Source organism: Carassius gibelio, chromosome B20 (assembly GCF_023724105.1).
Source record: "Carassius gibelio isolate Cgi1373 ecotype wild population from Czech Republic chromosome B20, carGib1.2-hapl.c, whole genome shotgun sequence".
Classification (NCBI taxonomy): Eukaryota; Metazoa; Chordata; class Actinopteri; order Cypriniformes; family Cyprinidae; genus Carassius; species Carassius gibelio.
Window position 1 is genome coordinate 26,855,709 of NC_068415.1, and position 23,690 is coordinate 26,879,398.

The 23,690-nt window shown below is 35.9% G+C and overlaps 1 protein-coding gene across 5 annotated transcripts in view; it reads right to left on the reverse strand.

Moving 5' to 3' along the window:
* Nucleotides 1-23,690, reverse strand: part of LOC127983896 (unconventional myosin-VI) — a 55,775-nt gene that overhangs the window by 12,886 nt on the left and 19,199 nt on the right. For all 5 annotated transcript variants that reach the window (XM_052586281.1, XM_052586280.1, XM_052586278.1 and 2 more), the window contains exons 3-25: nucleotides 21,629-21,698; nucleotides 21,470-21,543; nucleotides 19,197-19,326; nucleotides 18,898-19,003; nucleotides 18,718-18,773; nucleotides 18,513-18,610; nucleotides 15,885-16,049; nucleotides 15,416-15,496; nucleotides 12,051-12,231; nucleotides 10,887-11,031; nucleotides 10,652-10,809; nucleotides 10,436-10,527; nucleotides 9,386-9,458; nucleotides 9,095-9,222; nucleotides 8,926-9,021; nucleotides 6,500-6,670; nucleotides 4,639-4,677; nucleotides 4,423-4,516; nucleotides 3,423-3,553; nucleotides 3,206-3,283; nucleotides 2,428-2,557; nucleotides 2,055-2,145; nucleotides 65-215 (exon numbers count right to left, since the gene is read on the reverse strand). In XM_052586281.1, the coding sequence (XP_052442241.1) occupies nucleotides 65-215; nucleotides 2,055-2,145; nucleotides 2,428-2,557; nucleotides 3,206-3,283; nucleotides 3,423-3,553; nucleotides 4,423-4,516; nucleotides 4,639-4,677; nucleotides 6,500-6,670; nucleotides 8,926-9,021; nucleotides 9,095-9,222; nucleotides 9,386-9,458; nucleotides 10,436-10,527; nucleotides 10,652-10,809; nucleotides 10,887-11,031; nucleotides 12,051-12,231; nucleotides 15,416-15,496; nucleotides 15,885-16,049; nucleotides 18,513-18,610; nucleotides 18,718-18,773; nucleotides 18,898-19,003; nucleotides 19,197-19,326; nucleotides 21,470-21,543; nucleotides 21,629-21,698 (2,538 nt within the window). The remainder of the gene's footprint in view (nucleotides 1-64; nucleotides 216-2,054; nucleotides 2,146-2,427; nucleotides 2,558-3,205; nucleotides 3,284-3,422; nucleotides 3,554-4,422; nucleotides 4,517-4,638; nucleotides 4,678-6,499; nucleotides 6,671-8,925; nucleotides 9,022-9,094; nucleotides 9,223-9,385; nucleotides 9,459-10,435; nucleotides 10,528-10,651; nucleotides 10,810-10,886; nucleotides 11,032-12,050; nucleotides 12,232-15,415; nucleotides 15,497-15,884; nucleotides 16,050-18,512; nucleotides 18,611-18,717; nucleotides 18,774-18,897; nucleotides 19,004-19,196; nucleotides 19,327-21,469; nucleotides 21,544-21,628; nucleotides 21,699-23,690) is intronic.

The following is a 23,690-nucleotide window of genomic DNA, read 5'->3' on the forward strand; positions in this document are numbered from 1 at the left end:
TCATCTGCAGGAACAGGGGCTTTCAGGAATATGACAGGACTTTGCCTTTCTCTCTGATGCCCACCTTTATCTTGAGTATGTGTGCGTTGATGGAGGAATCGAGTTCCTGCATGTGTTTGCTCATCTCCTGTTTTCCCTCCTTTAGTCCAGACACCACCTCATTCAGCTTCTCCATCCTCTTCTTCAGGTTATGTGCCTTCACCAGCCCATCGATCCTAACACACACACACACACACACACATCAATGCTTTTCACACCTGCTTGACTATTCCTGAGCTTTCAACAGTTTTATATCAGTGACGTACTGATGATTAACACAGAAATTCATTTCATTTTCACTATTGTTACATTTTTTGAAAGACACTGCTTTTACTCATCAAGGGCTGCATTTATTTGAATCGACTGAATACAGTAAAAACAGTAATATTGTAAAATATTCAGTTTTAAATAATTTAAATTTACATTCATGCATTTAGATGCTTTTATCTAAAGCAACTTACAGTGCATTCAGGCTATACATTTCTTTTTTTACCAGTATGTGTGTTGTTCCCTGGGAATTGAACCCACAACCTTTTACGCTGCTAACTAGACTTGTGCTGGTATTCGGTAATGCGATATATCGCGGTGATTAATATGCACGATATTGTTATCGCGGTCACTTCTAAATACTGTGGATAAATATACATTACAAATTATTCAGAATTTGGAATGCATTTTAAGAATACTATTCCCATCAACTGCTTAAAATGCACAACACCGCTTTATGCTGCTTGAAAGAGCCTGTGCCTCTGATGTAAACAAGCACGCATGAGAAGCACATGGAGGAACACATGAGAGACGCACTTAATGAAAGCACATTCACTCTCTGACACCAGATGGCGCTAAATGCAGCCCTTACCCTGTAAACACAGTAAATAAAGCAGCTGCTACTTTCTAAACCATAACTAATCTTAAATAACCATTCAGATTTGTGTTTTCCCTATGGTGTTTATTACAGAGCCAACTACTGAAATATTTAGACTTAATAGACTATTTATCTTCAAACATTCTTTTATTTTTTTTTATCTAGACTACAAATGCCCTAGATATTGTTTGAAAGTGTTTTGATCTTTTATTGTTCATTCACACTTTACATTATGGCTTCATTAGTTAACATAAACTGGCAATGAAAAAATTATTCTGAACATTCATTAATCTTAGGTATTACGATATTTAATAACACATTGTTAAAATTGAAAGTTGCAACTGTGTTATTTAATGAGCTTACATGAACTAAGACTTGTATTTTTTAACAAAGATTAATAACTTATACAGTAAATGTAGCTATTGCTCATTGTTTAGCTGTGCATTTATTGAATGAGCACTATGCGATGTCCGAACTGATTACACTATATTTTATGTATTGCACTGTATTTTATGTTAAATAATTTTTTATTTTTAAACTTAAATTCTTAAATTCATTTTAAGTAAATGTTTAAATCATTTTCATTTTCAAACAAAACAAAACAAAATTTCAATACCATGATAATTACCGTATACCGTGATAAAGGCACTATCAATTTACCGCAACAGGAAAATTAAATACCGGCATATCCCTACTGCTAATGCAATGCTCTAATACTGAGCCTAATATATTGATTTGCTGTTCTGAAAACTTTTCGTTATTATCAACGTTGAAAACATTTGTGCTGCTTAATATTTCTGCAGAAACTGTGATGAATTCTTTGATGAACATCAATGTTTAAAAGAACACATTTGTGTGAAATGGAAATCTTTTTCAATATTATAAATGTCTTTACTGACTCGTGGGGGCAAACAAAATGTTACGGTTTCATTTTGAACTAAAATGCACATCTAGAGGGAAACCGAGTCTAATACCAGCATTTTTAAGGTATAAAAACAGCTAGATATTTGCATGTTTTAAATGTTTATTTACAAAGTTTCCTGCCAGACTTATATTAAATGCTATGCTGTACCCCATGAGCCAAAATAATTTCTTGCAGTAGCTGACAGCAAGCCACTAAGAAACATAGAAGAGAAGAAGTACTGCCCACCGGGGTTTGTGTTTCCTCTTGCACAGCCACATGCGAACGGTCTTCTGCATCTGGATACAGGCTTTGGCTCGGTACAGCATCTTGTTTTTCACTGACAGAGCAAGAAAACAACATGAACAACTCAAACGGAGGGTATATTCATTTCTGTAATTATTTACTGCTTGTAATTATTCTTGTGTTTATTTCTGTATTTATTCTTTGATTTATTTGCATCCATATTGCTTTATTTCTAGGCAAAATGTATTAAGCATCCCAAGATGCATCTGTTGATGTTTATGTAAGTCTAAAGAATGAATCTTAAAGTGTGGACCAATGGCTAATTTTTTCCCTTCTTGATTTGTGCAGAACTGGATGTCCTCTGTGTGTGACGTACGTTTAATGACGGACAGGGCGCACCACTGCACCTTCTTCCAGCGGCTGCAGATCAGCCATTTATTGACACGCTTCACCAGTTCAGCCAGATGATCTGGATCCGACTTCATGATCTGATCAAACTCCGCAAACTGACAACATCAAACAAGTCAATAAACTGCATCAATTTATGATCACCATCAGACAAAAAGGACAAGATTTCCATCACATAAAGGTATATTAGGATAAATTCAATCAGAATTAATGGATGGGTTGCTCATATTTCATTGGAAAAACATTGAGATATTATTAGAAACATTCATGTTTTTTAATTGAGACATTTTCTTCAAAATGATACTTTATGGTAACACTTTAGAATAAGGTTCCATTAGTTAATGTTAGTTAACTACTTTCGTTCAGATGAACTAAGCAAGAACAATCCTTCTACAGCATTTATAAGTCTTAGTTCATGTTAATTTCAACATTTACTAATGCATTATTTAAATCAAAAGTTGTGCTTGTTAACATTAGTTAATGCACTGTGAATTACCATGAACTAACAATGAATAACTGTATTTTCATTAACTAACATTAACGAAGATGAATAAATACAGTAATAAATGTATTATTCATTGTTTGTTCATGTTAATTAATACATTAACTAACATTAACTAATGGAACCTTTTTCTAAAGTGTTACCTACTTTACACCATGATATTACACTTTTCTTTATCCAAAAATAGTCTTGGGGTAAATGCATGAGATACAGAAAAAAAAAAATCATAAGGAAGATACATCACCTTTCCAGGTCTGAAGAAAACTTTTGTCAAACCAAATTTATAATCATTTTCATTCAGGCCGAGAGCTTTGAACAAAGCCTGTTGAGGAAAGAAAAAACAGTTTTGAAAGATGTGACTTGCTATCACACTGTGTAGTAGTTGTTGGGAAGCTTTCCCAGCACACAGAACAAACATCATCCCGCAGATGTATTTCACACTGACTGTGTGTGACACACACCTTGCAGAAGAGTCTGGGGTCAAGCCGTGTCAGTTTGGCGGGCATGTACTGCTTGTACATGTTGTAGAGCTCGTGGAACGGCGCTCGAGAGGGGAAGCCGCCCTGCATCAGATCCAGCACTGACACCATCCCTGAGCACACACACACACACACAGTCAGACAACAGACAAGCAGCACACATGCCAAGGAGAATCTCAATCGATCTGATCCTGAAGACGAGAAAACTGGGATGATAGCTAACACTCTTTGTTCCTTGACACTTCAATAATCAGTCTGGAGGAATTTAAACTCCGCAAAGCCTGACATCTGAAATAACAGAAATCTTCTTTTAAATAAAACAGTTCATAGATTATTTAGACACAATCTTTCAAAGAAAGTCTGCAAGTGTGTTTTTGTTAAAAATCATATTTGATACATCAGGAAAAACACCTTCATGTTATCCAGACGCCCAAACTGAGTACAGACTGAGACATTTGGTGAAGATGATAATAATTATATGGTCAAAAAGTATGATGAAATTCTGACAGCTTGTAAATGAATGAGATCTTCATAAGAGTATCATACTCTGCCAGTCCGCAGTAACACGCTACTTACAGAAAAAGCACATAAAGATCAGCTGTCACTCTTAATCTCCCTATATATTGTTTTATGTTTACTTCTGTATCAAAATCAGTACAGATCTCTCAGCAAAAAGATACACGAACCACAATGTGAAAGGGTTTTTCAATTACACTAAAAGTTATAAACAGGATGACCAAAGGCATCATAGTTAATGCATGAGCTTCCCTCCCTCACCTCAACTTATAAATGTTACATTAAAAACTTCACTGGAGCCTCTCAGTTTAATATGAGGTCATAAAAGCTTCACTCATAATAAATAGCTACTGAAATGCTGCGGATGCAACCTAAAATAGTTCTAGCTGGATTTTCACAACACACCTCAGGACACATCAATCAAAATCCTGTAGGAAACAATGTGTGTGTGTGTGTGTGTGTTAACCTGAGCACTGTAGTTGAGACAGAATCTGAGCGCCCTCAAACTGATGGCTGACCATCTTCAGATTGGGCTTCACACAGCGGACAAAACTTGAACCCTGAAACACCAAAAAAACACAAAGACCAAGTCATTGCTTCCAGCTCAGGTATGTGGGAACATTCAGCATTTAGATAAAACTGAAAACAACACCAAACATCAAAGTAGGGCCTGATGACTCACAGTACTGTGAAGCTTTTCCAGAAGAATATTCAGCTGCGTCTGTGAGAGAAAAATATATCAAAATAAACACCACCACCTGGGTATCAAATGTAAAGCTTTTTATGCCTGTCCAAGTAACATTACAGTGCCCCTATTATGGATTAGTTTAAAATTACCTTTAAGTGAATGAATACACCCAGTAAAGTTTTAAATCTGAAAGTGTACCGTGTATAAAGTTAACGCTCTCAAAAGAAAGAGTCGACTCTGAATCACTGAAACCAGTCCATCATGTTGACGTCAACATGAAACATTATCATATAGACCAACGCTACTTTGGCGTCTTCGAAGGGTAACGCCTCTTTTTTGGGGAAAACAAACGGATTCCTTATACAGAACTCGCTCCAGGGACCTTTTGTTTTTCATTGTTTCTGATGTGTACAGGCCTGTCAGACACAATTACAAACAGATATTGTATAATATTTATATTGTTTAGTCATAGCCTGCTAATATTTTGAAACTTAAAATCAGTTAACAGCCAAGGTAGCATGCCTAATGAGAGCTAACGTTAATCACGTAGCTACTAGCAGCTTCGTATTTCTAACTACAACAAAACTGTCAATAGCTGAAATCAAGTGAAATATGATCCAAGTAAACCACCGACTCCTCTTGACATGGCCTCATCGTCAATGACAAAATGGTGATTCCACGAGATAATGGTAACGTTAGATGTCCATATTTGGCCACTGCGTGGGGGTATTAATCCAGTTTTCGACCATTTCAAAGGGAAACCTCTGTAAACACCGTATCCAGTAGCTTCATTAAATACCTCTCACAGTCCTCTGCCCGCAAAGAGAGTGTGTATGTTTTTGCCATTTTTGCTATCAAGAAATTAAGAGCGAGTTCTGTATCAGGGGAATCCGTTTGTTTTCCCCAAAAAAGAGGCGTTAACCTTCGATGACGCAAAAGTAGCGTTGGTCTATTGCCCGCCCACTTGTTGGTCTTTCACCTTAGTCTGAATGAAAATGCTAATTCAGTTTTTGTCACAAGGTGCTGCTTTTGGAGCAACCAAGATTAAGTTTCCCCGGTCACGCTGTACACAAAGCAGCACTGCGCTCACAAACACTGCTTTATCAGGCATGATCCAATCTGACCAATCACCACAGATTAGTGTCACGCAAAGGAGGGGTTTGGAAAAATTAATCGCTGAGCGAATCGTTTGGGAGTTTTTGAGCAAGTAAGGTTAAAATAAATGTATATTATAAGACAACGAAAGTGTTTTTTGACCTTGCATGCATGTCAACCAACCAAAAGTTTGGATCACTAATATATGAATATGTATGATAAGGCCTAGCAATATGAAACGCATGCAAAAAATAATCGTGGTGATACTTGTCAATTCTCTGTATTGAATGGGCTAAATAATGATCTTAGTCTTTCTGTTGGGACAGAACCTGTTCAGAGAGAAGAGTTTGTGCAGAATTAAATGCCAGATACAGTTTAATATGTAATCAAAATAGAATACGCACACTTCAATCACAAACACCATAAAGCAAACACTGTCATAATTCATCAATAGTAGATCACAAGCATTTGATTATACACAGCAGTGTACACTCATGTGAACTGCTCTGAAACCACAAATATTGTGCAACAGTGCCACGTTTTGACTATGAATGTGCAGTGCACATGTTCCTTTAATTAAATAACAGTCTTCTGAAGTTTAATAATCACATTAGGCTGTATTGCAATACCTGTTTTTCCATCCCCAAGACTTCATAAATGGGAATGAAGGCCTATGCTATACCATGTAAGATATGTTTTTATTATTTTTAATAGGAACCCTGCTTGAACATCAGTCAGACTAAGTGGCTTTGAGCCTGACCTTGAATTTGTTGCCTACGCTGATGAAGCTCAGTTTGCCGGCCTTCTGCTTGGTGTCTTTGGAGTGGTTGGAGTTCTCGAAGAGCTCTCCGATGAATTTATCCTTCGACTCGCTCACCAGACTCGCCAAGGACGTGTGAAGAGCATCGTTATTCTTCTCCACAAACCGAGTCTGAAAGAGAATGGGAAAAATGTCTATATCACATACAACTAAATGTTTTATTCCTTCTCTAGAAAGCAGATGATTTTAAGGTTTGGTTCAAAATGCGACGATCAGAGTTCACTCCACAGGCTGCTACTGGCATGTTAAGATTTTAACTAAACCGTTAACGCCCTCCCTACTACACAATTAGATTTTTACATTTTAGTTTAGTTTTATTTAGTTAATTATCTTCTGCAATGGATTTGCTGGTTACAATGTAGATTTTCTGTTACATGTATCCGTTTTTATTTCATTTATTAAATACATTTTCAATCACTAATCAGTTTTAGTATTCAAAGATAAAGCAGAAATTGAATCAACAGAATATAAGTTATTTATATAAAAAATATTTTAAAGCCTTCTTTACACTAATGGAGGCATAGAAGCTGCATTTGGAATAAATGCCATGATAGGAATTATTTTTTACATTTAAAATTTAATTTATATGAGCTCAGTATATCTGTCACTTTTTTATTCTAAAGCATTCTAACAGCAACTTAAGAATCAACTGGAAGCACGTTTCCACCACTGAAGAAAAAAAAATAATAATAAAAAGTTTAATGTGACTTTTTCTTACAATTGCGAGTTTATCTCTCACAATTCTGACTTTTTTCTCACAATTGTGTTTATATCTCAGAATTCTGACTTTTTTCTCACAATTGTGTTTATATCTCAGAATTCTGACTTTTTTCTCACAATTGTGTTTATATCTCAGAATTCGGACTTTTTTCTCACAATTGTGTTTATATCTCAGAATTCTGACTTTTTTCTCGCAATTGTGTTTAGATCTCAGAATTCGGACTATTTTCTCACAATTGTGTTTATATCTCAGAATTCTGACTTTTTTCTTGCAATTGTGTTTAAATCTCATAATTCGGACTTTTTCACGCAATTGTGTTTATACAGTATCTCACAATTCTGAGTTTTTTCTCGCAATTGTGTTTATACAGTATCTCACAATTCTGACTTTTTTTGCAATTGTGTTTAAACAGTATCTCACAATTCTGACTTTTTCTCGCAATTGTGTTTATACAGTATCTCACTATTTTGACTTTTTTTTGCAATTGTGTTTAAACAGTATCTCACAATTCTGACTTTTTTCTCGCAATTGTGTTTATACAGTATCTCACAATTCTGACTTTTTTTTGCAATTGTGTTTAAACAGTATCTCACAATTCTGACTTTTTTTTGCAATTGTGTTTATACAGTATCTCACAATTCTGACTTTTTTCTCGCAATTGTGTTTATACAGTATCTCACAATTCTGACTTTTTTTTGCAACTGTGTTTATATCTCACAATTCTGACTTATTTTGTGCAATTGTGTTTATATCTCACAATTCTGACTTTTTTTGTGCAATTGTGTTTATATCTCACAATTCTGACTCTTATTCTCTCACATTTGTGAGTTTATATCTCACAATTCTGACTTTTTTCACATTTGTGAGTTTATATCTCACAATTCTGACTTTTTTCACATTTGTGAGTTTATATCTCACAACTCTTTTTTTGTGCAATTGTGTTTATACAGTATCTCACAATTCTGACTTTTTTTCTTGCAATTGTTTATATCGCACAATTCAGACTTTTTTCTCGCAATTGTGTTTATATCTCACAATTCAGACTTTTTTCTCGCAATTGTGTTTATACAGTATCTTACAATTCTGACTTTTTTTTGCAATTGTGTTTATATCTCACAATTCTGACTTTTTTGTGCAATTGTGTTTATATCTCACAATTCTGACTTTTTTCTCGCAATTGTGTTTATATCTCACAATTCAGACTTTTTTCTCGCAATTGTGTTTATACAGTATCTTACAATTCTGACTTTTTTTTGCAATTGTGTTTATATCTCACAATTCTGACTCTTATTCTCTCACATTTGTGAGTTTATATCTCACAATTCTGACTTTTTTTGTGAAATTGTGTTTATATCTCACAATTCAGACTTTTTTCTTGCAATTGTGTTTATACAGTATGTCACAATTCTGATAAAACAGTTAATGAGTTGAATTGATAAACACATTTTGAATGGGAAAAAAAAACTGTTATTTTTTGATCATGGAGCGATGGAGTGCAACACCCGCTAAGTTGCATCAAACGGCTTGAAAGATCAAAGACTATTTTTAAAATAACCAAATTCACCTGAAAGAAGAAAGTCAAATACACCTTAGATGACTTAAGGATGAGATATTTACGGTTTCCCTAAATGGTGTGTGTGTGTACCGTTTCATAGCAGACTGCTCCAGCAAAGTGTCTAATGATGAAGCCCTCATCGTCTCTGACGTTCCTGTGCACTGTCAGCTTGGACTTCCTGGGAACCTGCGGGATGTTGACAGATCTGAAGAATGAAGCCTCTTAACTAGAGTGAGATGTAGAGTAAAGCGTGACTCACAGTCAGGCGGAAATGGTCCTTGTGTTTGCTGTGGACGGTGTCAGTGAAGTGCTGGTCGCTGGGTTGAGGTAACCGGTTCTCTTCATCCAAGATATCCAAGATGCCAACTAACTTCGCCTCCACCAAGTCTGAACAGGAGAAGATGCAGAGGCAGATTCATTCAATCATCAAGCTGTCAGAAGTTTCTGCATTCTGATTTTATTTGGTGTATAGAAGGGTGCAGGTATCATTTTTATACCCTATATGCCAATCAAATCAGTGTAGTGTAGTCATGTTTAATGAGACACAGACCTATACAGTCCTGATTATCAACGTAATGGACCTCATTGACCCCCAGACCTTCTTTTTGATACAATTCCTGCTCCTGTTAACCAGACACAAACAACAGACATAATATCAGTCGGGTTCATACCTTAAAATGGCCAATTTTGAGACAAAGACACTTAGCATTTATTATTTCAGCACCAAATATGTTTAAGATAAAACTGTCCTTGCAAAAAATAATGAAATTATTTACAGTGAAACACAGTTAACGAAGTTAATTTGCCAAAAAACTAAAATACATGTAACAGTGTACAAAAAAAAAAAAAAGACACAACGAATGAAAGAATGAATAATTTAATAGAAAGTTTTTTTTTGCTTTACTAAATGTCTATGGAAGACAGTTTCCGCTACTAAAAATATTTATATGGTAACTGCAACTTTATATCACACAATTCTAACTTTATAACAAGCAATTCTTGCTATAATCCCACAACTGTAAAAAAAATAAAAAATTGGTGTAAGCTGTCTTTCATAAATGGCTACACTGTATAGGTGTTGAATTTGATTCAGTATTTTCAATTTATTGGTGCTTTTTTTGTGTTGTTTAATTTGATGAAACAATATAATTGAACTGTTGATTTCAACTTCATGTTGAAAAATGAGTTGATATACACATTTAGAAAATACTGCAGCTAAATATGCTTGAGGAAAAAAATTACAATAATATATATATATATATATATATATATATATATATATATATATATATATATGTGTGTGTGTGTGTGTGTGTGTGTGTGTGTGTGTGTGTGTGTGTGTGTGTGCGTGTGTGTGTGTAAAAAAATGCTCAATAGAGAGTTGAAAAGAACAGCACTTATTTGAAAACAAAATCTTCTGTAATATAAATGTTTATTTACTGTGTTTACTGTAGTAATGGCAAAGACATCTGAAAAGGGCAGTAAATTCTGACCGGATGAGCCCCATCTGAAGCTGCAGTAAATGAGCTGATTTACACACACACACACACACACACACACACACACGCACGCACACACGCACACACGCACGCACTCTCACCTCTTTGAGAATGCGCTCATTGAAGAACTGCTGGAGTTTCTCATTACAGTAGTTAATGCAGAACTGCTCAAAACTGTTGTGCTCAAAATACTCTGAGGAAAAGAAAGACAAAAATGAGAGTTTGGTATAGGCAGGAGTTAGGGTTGTCCAGTTACATGACATTTACGGCTTAGGGGACTCCAAAAAGTGTATTAATGAGCATAGGTGGTCTTGTACCAAAGCCAGCGATGTCCAGCACACCGATGAAGTGAGCAGACGAGTCGAAGGGGAAGCACTGGTTGATCCTGGTGACCACGTGATCGAAGAGATGGCTGTAGATGGCTTTAGCCAGAGCATCACGAGCGCTGCTGGCCTGCTCCACCTTCAGAGGAACCCTACAGAAGACAACAAGCTGAACGGCTATCCACTGGACTCTCAGTTCAGCTGAAGACGCGACACGAGCGGCTCTTACTTGATGGCGGTGCCTTTAGCGCCCCCTGCGGTGGTGTGCATGACTCTGGTGGTCAGACTGACCCTCAGATCCTCCTCATCCAGACCCAACAGCTCCGCACAGAACACTAACGGCTGGGCACACGTCTTCTTCAAGACACAGCCTCCTGAACACCAGTCAGTAAATATCAACATGTTAGCTTTCTTCTTCATTTTCATCAACATGTGGTTTATAACTAAGCTAATGGCTAATGTGGACTTATGCTTATAGTGAGGGAAATCCTATGCAATTTACGCTCAAGTGCTGAGTAATGAATTTATTATTTTTTAACCCTATATGTAAAAGCATACGCTTATGGATTTCTCAAACCATTCTCAACCCACCACACAAATACAATTTCTATCATGACCACAACTTCCCATTGACTTGCGATTTTAGATTACCATAGTAATGTTACATGTGTTTAATAAATCAAACCCTTAAAGAAATGTTTTTGTATTATAAAAATAGGCAATGTATTATTTAGTCCCTTTAATAAGCCGCTGTTGTGTGAACAGTCCTCTTAAACTATGAAACATTTGGTAACACTAGTTATTTTATAATATATTGTGTCATTTATATACTATAGTATATATCAATAAGCTATTAATTTCATATTTTCAGCTTTCATTTTTTGTTTTTATGTACTTTCCGTAATTTTTATTCTTTTTTTAATATTAATATTTAGCTTTAGTTTTAGTACTGTAGTACTTCAACTTTAATATAAATTAGAAATGTTGCTTTGGCAAATAACTAAAATTAAATAAGTTTAAATTTTTTAAGCTCACATTTTTCATCTTTCATATTTTATTTATTTTTTATTTCAATTAACAAAATTTTTATTTTTTAGTTTTAGAGATCACTAATCCACAATTAGCTTGGGCTTTTATGTAAAATATAACATCCATTTTTTTATATAACCACATCAGCATATTTTGTCTGACTGGTAACGAACCAATTTTTCTCCAAACTAAACAGTTGGATATAAATGTATAAATCCTCCAAGTTTGTAGATCATGTTAAAGCCTAGATTAGTTTTACTGTCATCTTCTTTAAATTAATAATCACACAAGTTGTTGGCAAGAGTATTTTAATTGTTAGTACCAAAACAGTGTGTGTGTTTAATAACTGAAGCTCTCGGTTTACCTGAGGTGCTTCCAGCCTCCTCGAAATCAATGTTTCCGAGGTGCAGAACCCCAGCCACCACCCTGAACATGTTGAGCTTCTCCGTGTCATCCAGACCGATCTTCTTCATTGCCACACACATTCTGTTAAAGTCTGCATGATCATCCAGCAGAGGGTCTTTCAGAGGACCTGCCTTCAGATGCTGAGGAGCAACGCTCAAGTTAGACTCAGAAGAGAAACCTGGGAGTTCATCCAGGAGCCTGACTGCTAGAAGAAACTCAACTTGGCTGCGTTTCCCAAAAGCATGGGAAGCTTAAGTTGATCATAGCTCCACTGGTGGTAATGGGTGAAACTACGATGTACTGAGGCTTGCGATGCTTTTGGGAAAACCAACCATGACCCGTTCATCAGCACATCGTTTTAACCATGTCGTGTATCAAGCAGCTTCATCAGTTTGATGGTGGGGAACACAATCATTCAAATGTATCCACAACGCTACATCGTGAAACTCATGATATGGCTCATTTCCACTGCATGCTACGGCACGGTTCGGTTCACTTCTGGGGGGGTTTCCACTGGGTACAGTACCTGCTACTTTCTTCAGTACCATTACCAAAATGTGATGTGTAAACCCTGCTGATCACTGATTGGCCGGAGAGTATCATCACTACAAAGGATCCAATGCAACTTAGTGCTGCCCACTCTAAAGCGGTACTAAACTGAAGTGGAAACGCAAACCCACCCGAGCAGAGTCGTACCATGCAGTGGAAATATCGCCTATAGAGACAGAGCACATTTAGGCCATGCCCACACTGGGAAAAGCAATCCAATGCTCACGGACTTTGTCATTTCTTAAACAAAAGGAAGGTAAGGAAAAGGGGCAGTGACATAGACCAATAACATTTAGTTTCTAAATATATCTCCTCTTCTCAGGTTCAAATATGTTGGTATTAATCCATTGACGTTGCTATAAATTAAAAATGGTTACTGTTGGCAATTATGTTTCCCTCCAGTGGGCGTAGTTCTCAGAGTAATATGAAACATTGTGCTTTACTTTTGAGATCCATTTTTTGGGGTCGACAGCTTATAAAAATGTAGTTTTGCGGCAGTGACATGCTGGGAGGATTTATCACTGTTCGTTCCTCATCATAAACTGCTTGTGGACTGGGAGTTGTACATTTTAGGTGTGATACCTTTGGTGACAGCCACAGATAAACTCTATTACTAGTATCATGGTTTTCACTAAATTCCCAACTCCTCATAACAATCACGAGTCTGATGTAACGCTGTGGATACTTTTTAATGGCAGAGACATCCCCCAGATGCTTGATAAAACTGAGCCAAAACTATAGCCAATAGTTTCATTTTGAATAGCATTTTGTTCAAAAACACTTGAAAGGAAGCTGAAGGTATTTTGGTACACAAATGCAGCTGCTAAAGACAAATGTGTCTTGTGAGAGGAGCAGATAATGATGATGGACACGAAAATTTGCAGCATAGCAAGAGTGTCACAGTACATCATTAATATCTTTTACTTCAATGTGGTGGATTTTAAAAGAGCACTAGATCCTGCTGTAATTCTACTATTTGTGACAAAAACAGCAATATTAAGAGAACAATATCCCATTACCTTAGGAAAAGTCAAAACAGTGGAGGGGAATGACAGTTTCGCTCCCAAGAAATGAAAGTAAATTTCCCAATTTTATTTTTATTTCTTTTTACACGATCTGGGTCAAATATATTTCATATGCTTTTTTTTCAAGTATTACATGGAAATGGCACAGAAATGTTACAGTATAGGATATAACTTTATACAAAGTTATGCAGTTTTTTCCTTTTTTTTTAAGGAAAGGACACATTTAACGAAATTGACTAATATTGAAACCAGAATATTCCTTTAGGTTTGTTAACATAAGAGATTGGTTAAATTAAATAAAAACCACTTTCCATGCAATACACAAGTCCACAAGTTAAGGATGTTAAGTATAACAAACCATGAAACACATTGGACCCAGGTCATGTAGTATTTAAATGACAAAAGTAGAAAAGAAAAGCAAAGCCCCTCTGATTGCACAGCGCACATATTCACCTTCTCATCCTGTGATGTATCAGATACACACAAACACACAACCACAGACAATGATGTTACAAATGATTAGTGAAGTGATTTGATTAGTATGAACAATCATGCTTGAATTACACACAATATACAGTCATTAACAAGAGGCCTAGTATCAGAGAATTAAAATCAAGCTGTAGACCAGCAACCAAACACAAGTGTAAATGCTTGCATAGGACAATCTGAATCACTCATGATGAATTAATGCTGCCATAAAACCAGAACCACATCCACCTGGACCTTTGACTGACCCTTCAAAACCTATTCTACCACCACACCAATCACCTACTGTCCCATGATCCAAAACATACATATACATTATACATACATGATATATACATGATATATATAGATCAGTGTAAAAATAACAGAACAGATATCACCATACTTCCCCAACTGATTGATTACATTAAGCATAGCAATTACAAGTTCCCTGAAATTATGTTTAAATGCAAATGAGTCATTATTTAAATAATTTTGTTGACATTTTGGACATTTCAACATTTTGGATCTCTCTGTTTATCACTCCATTAATCAGAAAATACTGTCAGAATACATCCAGAAAAAAAAATACAAAATAATAATCACCATATTTTTTTAGAAAAAACTTTGTATAAAATATGAATATGTACAAATCGTTCTGTAAAAACCTTCAGAATGTAAACATGAATAAAACTAATGGAACTGGATTTGTGCAAGAGAAAAAAATAATAATTTTGAGAAAACGGCCTTTAAAGACACATTTTGTACAGGCACAAATTGATAAACTGCAATGTGTATTTTGAGTGTTTTCTTTCCAGTGGCCTGAAACAACAGTTTATACAAATCTAAATAGCCCAAAACCTCAAAATTTACAAATGCATGATAAAACAGTGTGGTAACACTTTAGGGACCAATTCTCAATATTAACTAGTTGCATAGAAGCCTGCATATTACTAGCATATAGGCTGATTATTAGTACTTATAAACCACATATTCTGAATGAACATATTATATATCCCTAATCCTCCCCAAATCCTAAACTTAAAAACTACCTTATTAACTATTAATAAGCAGCAAATTAGGAGTTTAATGAGGCAAAAGTCATAGTTAATGGTTTGTTAATAGTAAGAATTGGACCTTAAAATAAAGTGTGACCAACAATGTTTTTGTCTTTAGTGTCTTGCCTCATGTCCACAATCAGTTTTTCCCCATTCATACTAATGAAAACAAATTGGTGGCAGTCTCTCAGATTATACAGAGAATGAATTGAAAATAAATGCCTTACCTCTGGACTCTTGCGGTTTTGAGGTACCAGCTTGTCTGAATCCTTGGTAGAAAAGTACCTTGTGCATCCTCGACTTAGATACTGGATTAAATAGAAAATATACACAAGAAATGTTCAGAAAAAGAACATCTGGCAGACAGTCAAGAATTAATCTACATTTTTCAGCACTTTGGATGATCACACTCATAAATGTGTCAACCTTAATTGAAACTCAAGCTCCGATTGATCGGCAACCGATCACTATCGGCCGATAATCGGCATGCTATCGGTGATCGTATCGGCAGTTACTGCTTTCTGTGATCGGCCTCAAAAATCCTGATCGGAGCACCCCTAACTGAAAAATGTCAAAGTAAATGCCATGGTGCTTGTTAATGTCTTTACTGAGTCTGTGAAATCACTCACTGGCCATTCTACAGAAGTAAAAGTGTAAGTGTATGTGTAAGACTGATGAGACACAGAGTTCACAAACCCTGAAGCAGTCTGGAGAGCTGAGGTGGAACTTCTCCTTGATGTCTTCAGGAGCTCCAGCACACAGCCTGTAGAAGATGTGATAGTTCCTCTCCTCCTGGCCCTGCGTGCAGATACGGGACTTCTCCAGCAGGTAATGGGACACGAAACCACCTACTACTGCATTCTGGAAAACAAATCAGTGTTCAATAAACATGTAACTAGTTAAATGTACAAATCCACACATTGCAACAACAGCAACATCATATGGAGTTGCATTCTGTGTACAACATAACAAACTTAGTTTAGGGATCAGTTCTCACTATTAAAGGGCACCTATCATGCCCCTTTTTACAAGATGTAATATGAATGTAATAATAAGTCAAATCAAGTCAAGTCACCTTTATTTATATAGCGCTTTAAACAAAATACATTGTGTCAAAGCAACTGAACAACATTCATTAGGAAAACAATGTGTCGATAATGCAAAATGATAGTTAAAGGCAGTTCATCATTGAATTCAGTGATGTCATCATCTCTGTTCAGTTAAATAGTGTCTGTGCAATCAAGTCAACGATATCGCTGTAGATAAAGTGACCCCAATAAGTCTCAGAAGTCCCCAGAATGTCTGTTAAGTTTAAGCTCAAAACACCTCACAGATCATTTATTATATAATTTAAAAATGTCTATTTTGAGTGGAAGCAGAAACAGGCTGTTTCAGAGTATATCTCTTTGTATGCAAATGAACTGCTCTTCCCTGTCCCCTTTTTCAGAATAGGGCTGCCTTTACAGGTCGTCACTCAGATAATCTGCTAAAAAAAAACATGTGATTGGTATTGATTATCATGTCTATCAGGTCTACCGAAATCATTTGTTTTAAAGCCATATCAGTTTAAACCGAGCGGCAACCTCCCGCTCTCTCTCGTGAATCCAATAAGGAAGTGATTGAAGCTGCAATTCATCGACTGGCCGCTTGAGGCTGGCTGCAAAAGGGAGTCAATCCCATAGACTTCCCATGTTAAAATCCCCAACTTTACAGCAGAAAAAACGTTTACAGCCTGGTGCAAAAAATGATTTTGGTCTATATAGCTAATTTTGTCCTTCATGACAATTGTGAGGGGGGTGGAATTTTTAATAACTCATCCTTTTTAATTATATTAAGCCTTAAAGTTCTGCATAATTAATGGCGTGGTCACTTGAGTGACAGGTGGTGTGCCACTACTGACACCGCCGTCGTGCTAGGTGGGCGTGGCTTCAGCAACCAGCTCCCACCTTTTTGCCCATTTTCGATTACTTTGGAGTGACACAATGTCAAGATGGCACGCCCACTTTTGGTTTCAAAAACTCTCTTCGGAAACCAATGGGTGACGTCACGGACACTATGTCCATGTTTTTATAAAGTCTATGGTTTAAACTTCTGATCTACCATTTTTTCTTTCATGTCTTACTGCACTTAAATGTCAAATACACACAAGTTTATGTTATGAACATAACATGCGCATAACTGACCTCCATACATCATCCGCCCGGAGCTGCTTCCAAGTACAACTGTTGGCGCACGCTACAATAAAGTGATTATTACGTTTAGAATATGGATATTTTTCTTTAAAAAATGCATCGATTCACTTTAGAAGGCCTTTGTTCAATTTCCACACTCTGCTTGCCTCTTATGACCTCAACCGAGTGTCAACTACGGCTACTCACAAATTAGGCAACCAACTGGACCTTATTTATACACAACACTGCTCCACTGATCATGTTCTGGTTACTCCACTGCACACGTCGAAACACTTCCTCCTCACTCTTATCCTCAACATGGTCCCTGACACATCACTTACCCCTCCACATGTCATCTTTCGATGTAACCTACGCTCACTCTCACCCTCCCGGCTATCTGCAATGGTTTCATCTTCACTTCCTTCCCCTAAACTGTTAGCATCTTTTGGTGGTAAGTTAATAGTGAGATTTCATCCCAAACTCAGAGTTATTTATGGATGTGTTTGAATAGTAATTTTGGGTGTGTATTGCGTACAACTGTTGTGTGTATCCGCTCCGTCTTTACGCTCTAGCTGTATTGATTACAGGTGGAATGGCTAATGAGGGATGACATGATTGATCATGAGAGTGGTTGTTGCTGTATTTATGTCTCCTGAAGCCTGGACTCATGGGATCCCTGCTTTCATGGTGTCCTTGACGTTGAGCTGGCATAATGTTAACTATAGTGCTTTACACGTGGTGATCGGTACACTAGACAATTGTTGTAGATACTATGTTTAAGGTTGATTCATTTGTGATCTTAGTTGGTGTTCTGCTTATTTTGGCTCCTATTTTCCCAACTGTTGTAGTTGGAGCATGATAGAGAGGTGGGGGCCCTTTATATATATATATATATATATATATATATATATATATATATATATATATATATATATATATATATATATATATATATATATATATATATATATATATAAATGAGTGTTTTCTCTTGTGTTTGATAGCTTTTGTAATTGTATTTATTGTGGGGACTCCAGGGATCTTTTAGTCATGGGTGTTTTTGTAATAGTCCTTGATAAGCTAAAATTGTACATTTTTATTTAAAAAGCTTCACAGTTTTGTGTTTGTAGAGAGGATTTTGTACAAAACAAACCTTTTCATTAAAGTGAATCTCCACAAACTTCCCAAAGCGACTGCTGTTGTTGTTTCGGACAGTTTTGGCATTTCCAAACGCCTCGAGCAGAGGGTTGGCTAGAAACAAACAGAAAATAGCCTTATTTTCTATATTTTCCATTACTGTAATAACAGTATAGTGGAGTACAAATGTATATTAGTATAGTAAAGTCCTTCAAACGTACCTTCAACTATTCTTTCATCAATGTCTTGACCTGTACCATAAGATGTAGTTAAGTACCTGTGAGAGGAAAGCGTAACTGAATAAAACAAGTAAAGAATAAAGGATTACACAGACATGCTTAGCCTTCTATTATTAACTTTTTATTAATGATGCAGTATATAATATTAAGACCTTTCTATACCTGAGAACAAACTTGGTGTTTTCAGTTTTTCCGGCTCCTGACTCTCCCGACACAATGATGGACTGACTCATCTTCAACACCTTCATGTCACGATAAGCTTTATCCGCTAAATATAACAAATAAAAACATAAAAAATACAAACAGATACATGGAATATTAACATGTATACAAGCTAGTAGTATATATTTTTGACCATGACTGAGAAGCCTTAATTTCACTGCCTCTGCATTAAATTTAGCATATACGTAGGCCCACCCACACATAAACGGTCTATGCTTTTTTTTGCAGCCCTTGCTTACCAATTGCATAGACGTGAGGAGGCAGCGTGCCCAGCGATCGGCCCTGGTACTGTTTAATGGTCTCTGGAGAATACAGCTTGGGAATCTCAAAATATGGATTCACAGCAATCAGGATGTTTGCAACAAACGTCTGCAACACAAAGGCATTTTTCTTCATTATGATAACAAGATCAAAAATAAATAATTATCCTAAAAACACTTTTGAGAGGCGGTGTATTTTTTTTAAATAAATGAATATAAAAATGTATCAAAAATTTATAGAATTATCGAATTTATTGGCCTATTTAATAATATAAATATATATATAGTTTTTTTTCTCATTTAGGAAATTCACTATGAAGCAACTGTGTCTTCGGAAAGTTGAAGCGGTCTTCTGGTGACACTAAAGGCCTGGGTATATTTATGCCTAGGTTTTTCCTTTCTGTTTGTTTGTTTTGCATGCTGCTTCATTTCACAAACTTTTAACGTATACGCTATTCACCACACGTCCAGATGATGTATGCAATACACAGTGAAACTATACATATAAGCGTTGAGTAACTTGCACATACAATGCTGTTCATGTACAAATCTATGTAAAGAGAAAAAAAAAAATCAGGCAGCACACAGGTATTAGCGGACTGTGCTGATTATGAAATTTACTTTTCATTAGAAAACAAGCAAATTATACTGTGGGCTCAAGTACGGTGGCCTAGAGAGCTCAACACTACAACTCAAGAAATCAATGCAAATAATAATAATAATAAAAACACAACAGGAAATAAAGAAAACTTCATCTTCATTTTGATAGCACATGTGCAACAAATACTCACAACACAACCAAATACCAGAATGCATCGGAACCCTTACGAAAGTGAATGGTTTTGCTACACTTACCATATTAAGTAACACTCAGATATTTTACTGTGTACAAATGGTAATAAAAACGGCAAAAAAAACCAACAACAAACAAACAAAAACACTTTGGTTACTAAACCTTTACTAAACTAAAGCTGAAAAATGGTTAACATAGTTTGTTTTGGTTTTTATATTAAAACCATGGTTAATTTTTGGAAAGAAAAAGTTAGCCAACTTACATACCTTAATGCAACGTTTTACAGTTACACTAATTATGTATTTCGTCAGCTTATTTAGGCTAATAATATAAAAAAAAGTAAAGGAATCACATGATAAGGATGTTAAAATAAACAAAATATCACCTTTCAGAGTAGACACAAGTGTCCCAGCCATGTTTGTCACTTGTTGCGATTATCTTAAACTGCATATTTGCAGCGCGTTTCTGTATTTGATTGTGTTTTGCTGAATGTTTCTGTATTTGGCTGTGTTGCGAGTATTTGCAGAGCGTTTCTGTATTTGGTTGTGTTTCGAGTATTTGCAGATTGTTTCTGTATTTGGTTGTGTTTCGAGTATTTGCAGATCGTTTCTGTATTTGGTTGTGTTTCGAGTATTTGCAGATCGTTTCTGTATTTGGTTGTGTTTCGAGTATTTGCAGATCGTTTCTGTATTTGGTTGTGTTTCGAGTATTTGCAGATCGTTTCTGTATTTGGTTGTGTTGCGAGCATTTGCAGAACGTTTCCGTATTTGGTTGTGTTGCGAGTATTTGCAGATCGTTTCTGTATTTGGTTGTGTTGCGAGTATTTGCAGAGCGTTTGTCTATTTGGTTGTGTTGCAAGTATTTGCAGACCATTTCTGTGTTTGGTTGTGTTGTGAGTATTAGCAGAGCATTTCTGTATTTGGTTGTGTTGTGAGTATTTGCAGACCATTTCTGTGTTTGGTTGTGTTGTGAGTATTTGCAGACCATTTCTGTGTTTGGTTGTGTTGTGAGTATTTGCAGACCATTTCTGTGTTTGGTTGTGTTGTGAGTATTAGCAGAGCATTTCTGTATTTGGTTGTGTTGTGAGTATTTGCAGATTGTTTCTATATTTTGTTGTGTTCGAGTATTTGCAGAGCGTTTCTGTATTTGATTGTGTTGCAGAAAGTTTCTGTATTTGGTTGGGTTGCAAGTATTTGCAAAGTGTTTTTGTATTTGGTTGTATTGCGAGCATTTGTAGCGCGTTTCTGTATTTGGTTATGTTGCAAGTCAAACTGATAAAGATGTTTTCTTAATTTGCAGGTCTTTTTTTTTTCCATTTGCATGTCTTTTTTCATTTGCAGCGAGTTGAGCTCTCTCAGCCACAGTACTCAAGACATCTTGCCATATAGGGTGGATAACATAAAGCACAGGGGACATACAGAATCTTCATGACAACATTTGCAACAGAATAAATACTCACATAAATCTTATCTTTACTATAGCGCACACGGACATTATTTAGTAGCGTGGCTTCATTCAAGTACATCAGTGAGCCTGTAACATACAGGTGAAATCATTAGTCAATGCTGTCATTTTAACCAAAACATACCATGAAGATCTCAAACACAGTAACACTTACAGTTGTCCTCCACATGTTTGTTGACATCATCTTCAGCAGGGAAGACTTGATTGACAGGAGCTTGAAAATTCTGGAACACAATGAGTTTAATGTTAAACGCACAGCATGCTGAAAACATGACAACTTGTGTTAGTTACATGCTTTAATCATCCTCATGTCTTTCCAAACAAAAAACTCATGTTAAAATCAATGCTAAACTCAAATAAAGATATTGTAATATATGTAATGCAACATGTGAGACCCTCCACTGGTCCCCCATGTTAAAGCCAAGGTTACAGCCTTAATTTGATGTGCTCTATGTATGCGTGTGGATTAATTTAAATGTGTAAATAAATCAAATTAAATCTGTTCATCATATAAAGCCATTGTGTCTCTTCAGAAGACCTTAATTTGCATAACTTTTATGATATTTTTTGAACTTACTGATGCAAAAAATTTTGGTTGCATGGCCTGTCAATAAAGGGGCAATAATCTCTTAGGTTTCATAAAAAATATATTAAATTGTTTTTTTAGGATGAACAAAAGCCTTAGATAATTGGAACAACATGAGGGTGAGTAACACCAATTCAGTTAATTTTTGGGTGAACTGTCCCTTTAATATGTGCGATTAGAGAAAAGCAATATTGATGCTTTCCATAGCAAACATGTCAAATGCAAGATTGAAGGTTGCTGTTTTACATATTCCACCTCCATGCTTCTGTTCTAATATCAGACAGTAGTGTGTACTACACACACACACACATTTGTAGCGTGTCAACAGACTGCCCATTGTGCTTTCACATCCTGGGGACATCACACTGCACACAAATCACATGGGCTAGATGTAATGCTGCGCACAACACTCTGTCTTGTAGTTGTCACATGTGAAAACACATACACACACACACACACACACAGAGCTATTGCTACTGTAATCTTTGTCAAGCTCCAGAGAAGGCCAGACTCCATATGGGCAACAGGATGTGTTTGCAGTGGCTCTGAAAACAGAAGCATTCATCCGAAGAGTTTAAATCATTCTGCAAAGAATCTGTGAAGTGCAAAAATGTTTCTGACAGAAACAGAACAGGAGAGCAAATGTGAGTACCTTCATTATGAGATCATATTAGCAGTTCCTTGTCCTTATGTCAAAAACATTTTAATAAAAGCTATTAAATCATCCAAACTTTCATTTGGGAATATAGTTTTTAATTACGATGTTCACTGGTGTTCCTTGACAACTAGTAAGTGAGAGAGCACTTATATTTCCAGCCTGAGGTATAGGTCACGTTTGTCTTCCTGCGTTTTCTACAGAACTGTCTCTCCCGTTAACCCTTCCCTCATTATTTTTAATGGCGACCGTCTTGAAATGAAGTTTTGTGTACTTAAGGTTTGTAAAAACATAACTAAGTGTTCATGACAACGTAATTTAAGATATATATTCAAATAAAACATTAAAACTACATTCAGATGAACAATGAGCCAGTAATGCTTAAAGCTTTTTTGATATAAAGTTTCATAAAGCTCCAAGATGTGCATTCCAACATTTCAAGATGGACAAGGCTATAAGCAATGACAACTTTCAGCTCAGGTGTCAGTCATATAATGATTTATTAACCGTCCTGATGGATTCAGGGAGTTCAGTGAATGAAGGATTTATTAGAATATGTCATTTAAAATACCAATTGATTCATTATCAAGAAGAAAGACATGTTTTCTTGTCATCATTTTGAGGTACAGTATCTTACTTTCTTGCCACCATAAATTTAGAAAAGTTTAGAAAAGTTTACTTTCTTTACAAATTCACATTCTCAAATTTAGATAAAATGAGCAGTAGATTTACAAAGTTATGCATGAAAAAAATGTTTTCAGTGTTTCGTAATGGGTAAAATTGGCACAAAATTTAAAAGTAACGGTAATATTACTATGAGAATTTTATAACATAATATCATTACAAGTACAAACCAATTATCAGTCTGTCTCTACCTTAAAAGAAAACTGAGCATAGAAGAGCATTTATATAGTGCTTACATTGCATTATGAATGGCATTCTGTCACATATTAAATGCAAACTGGAAGCATGTGT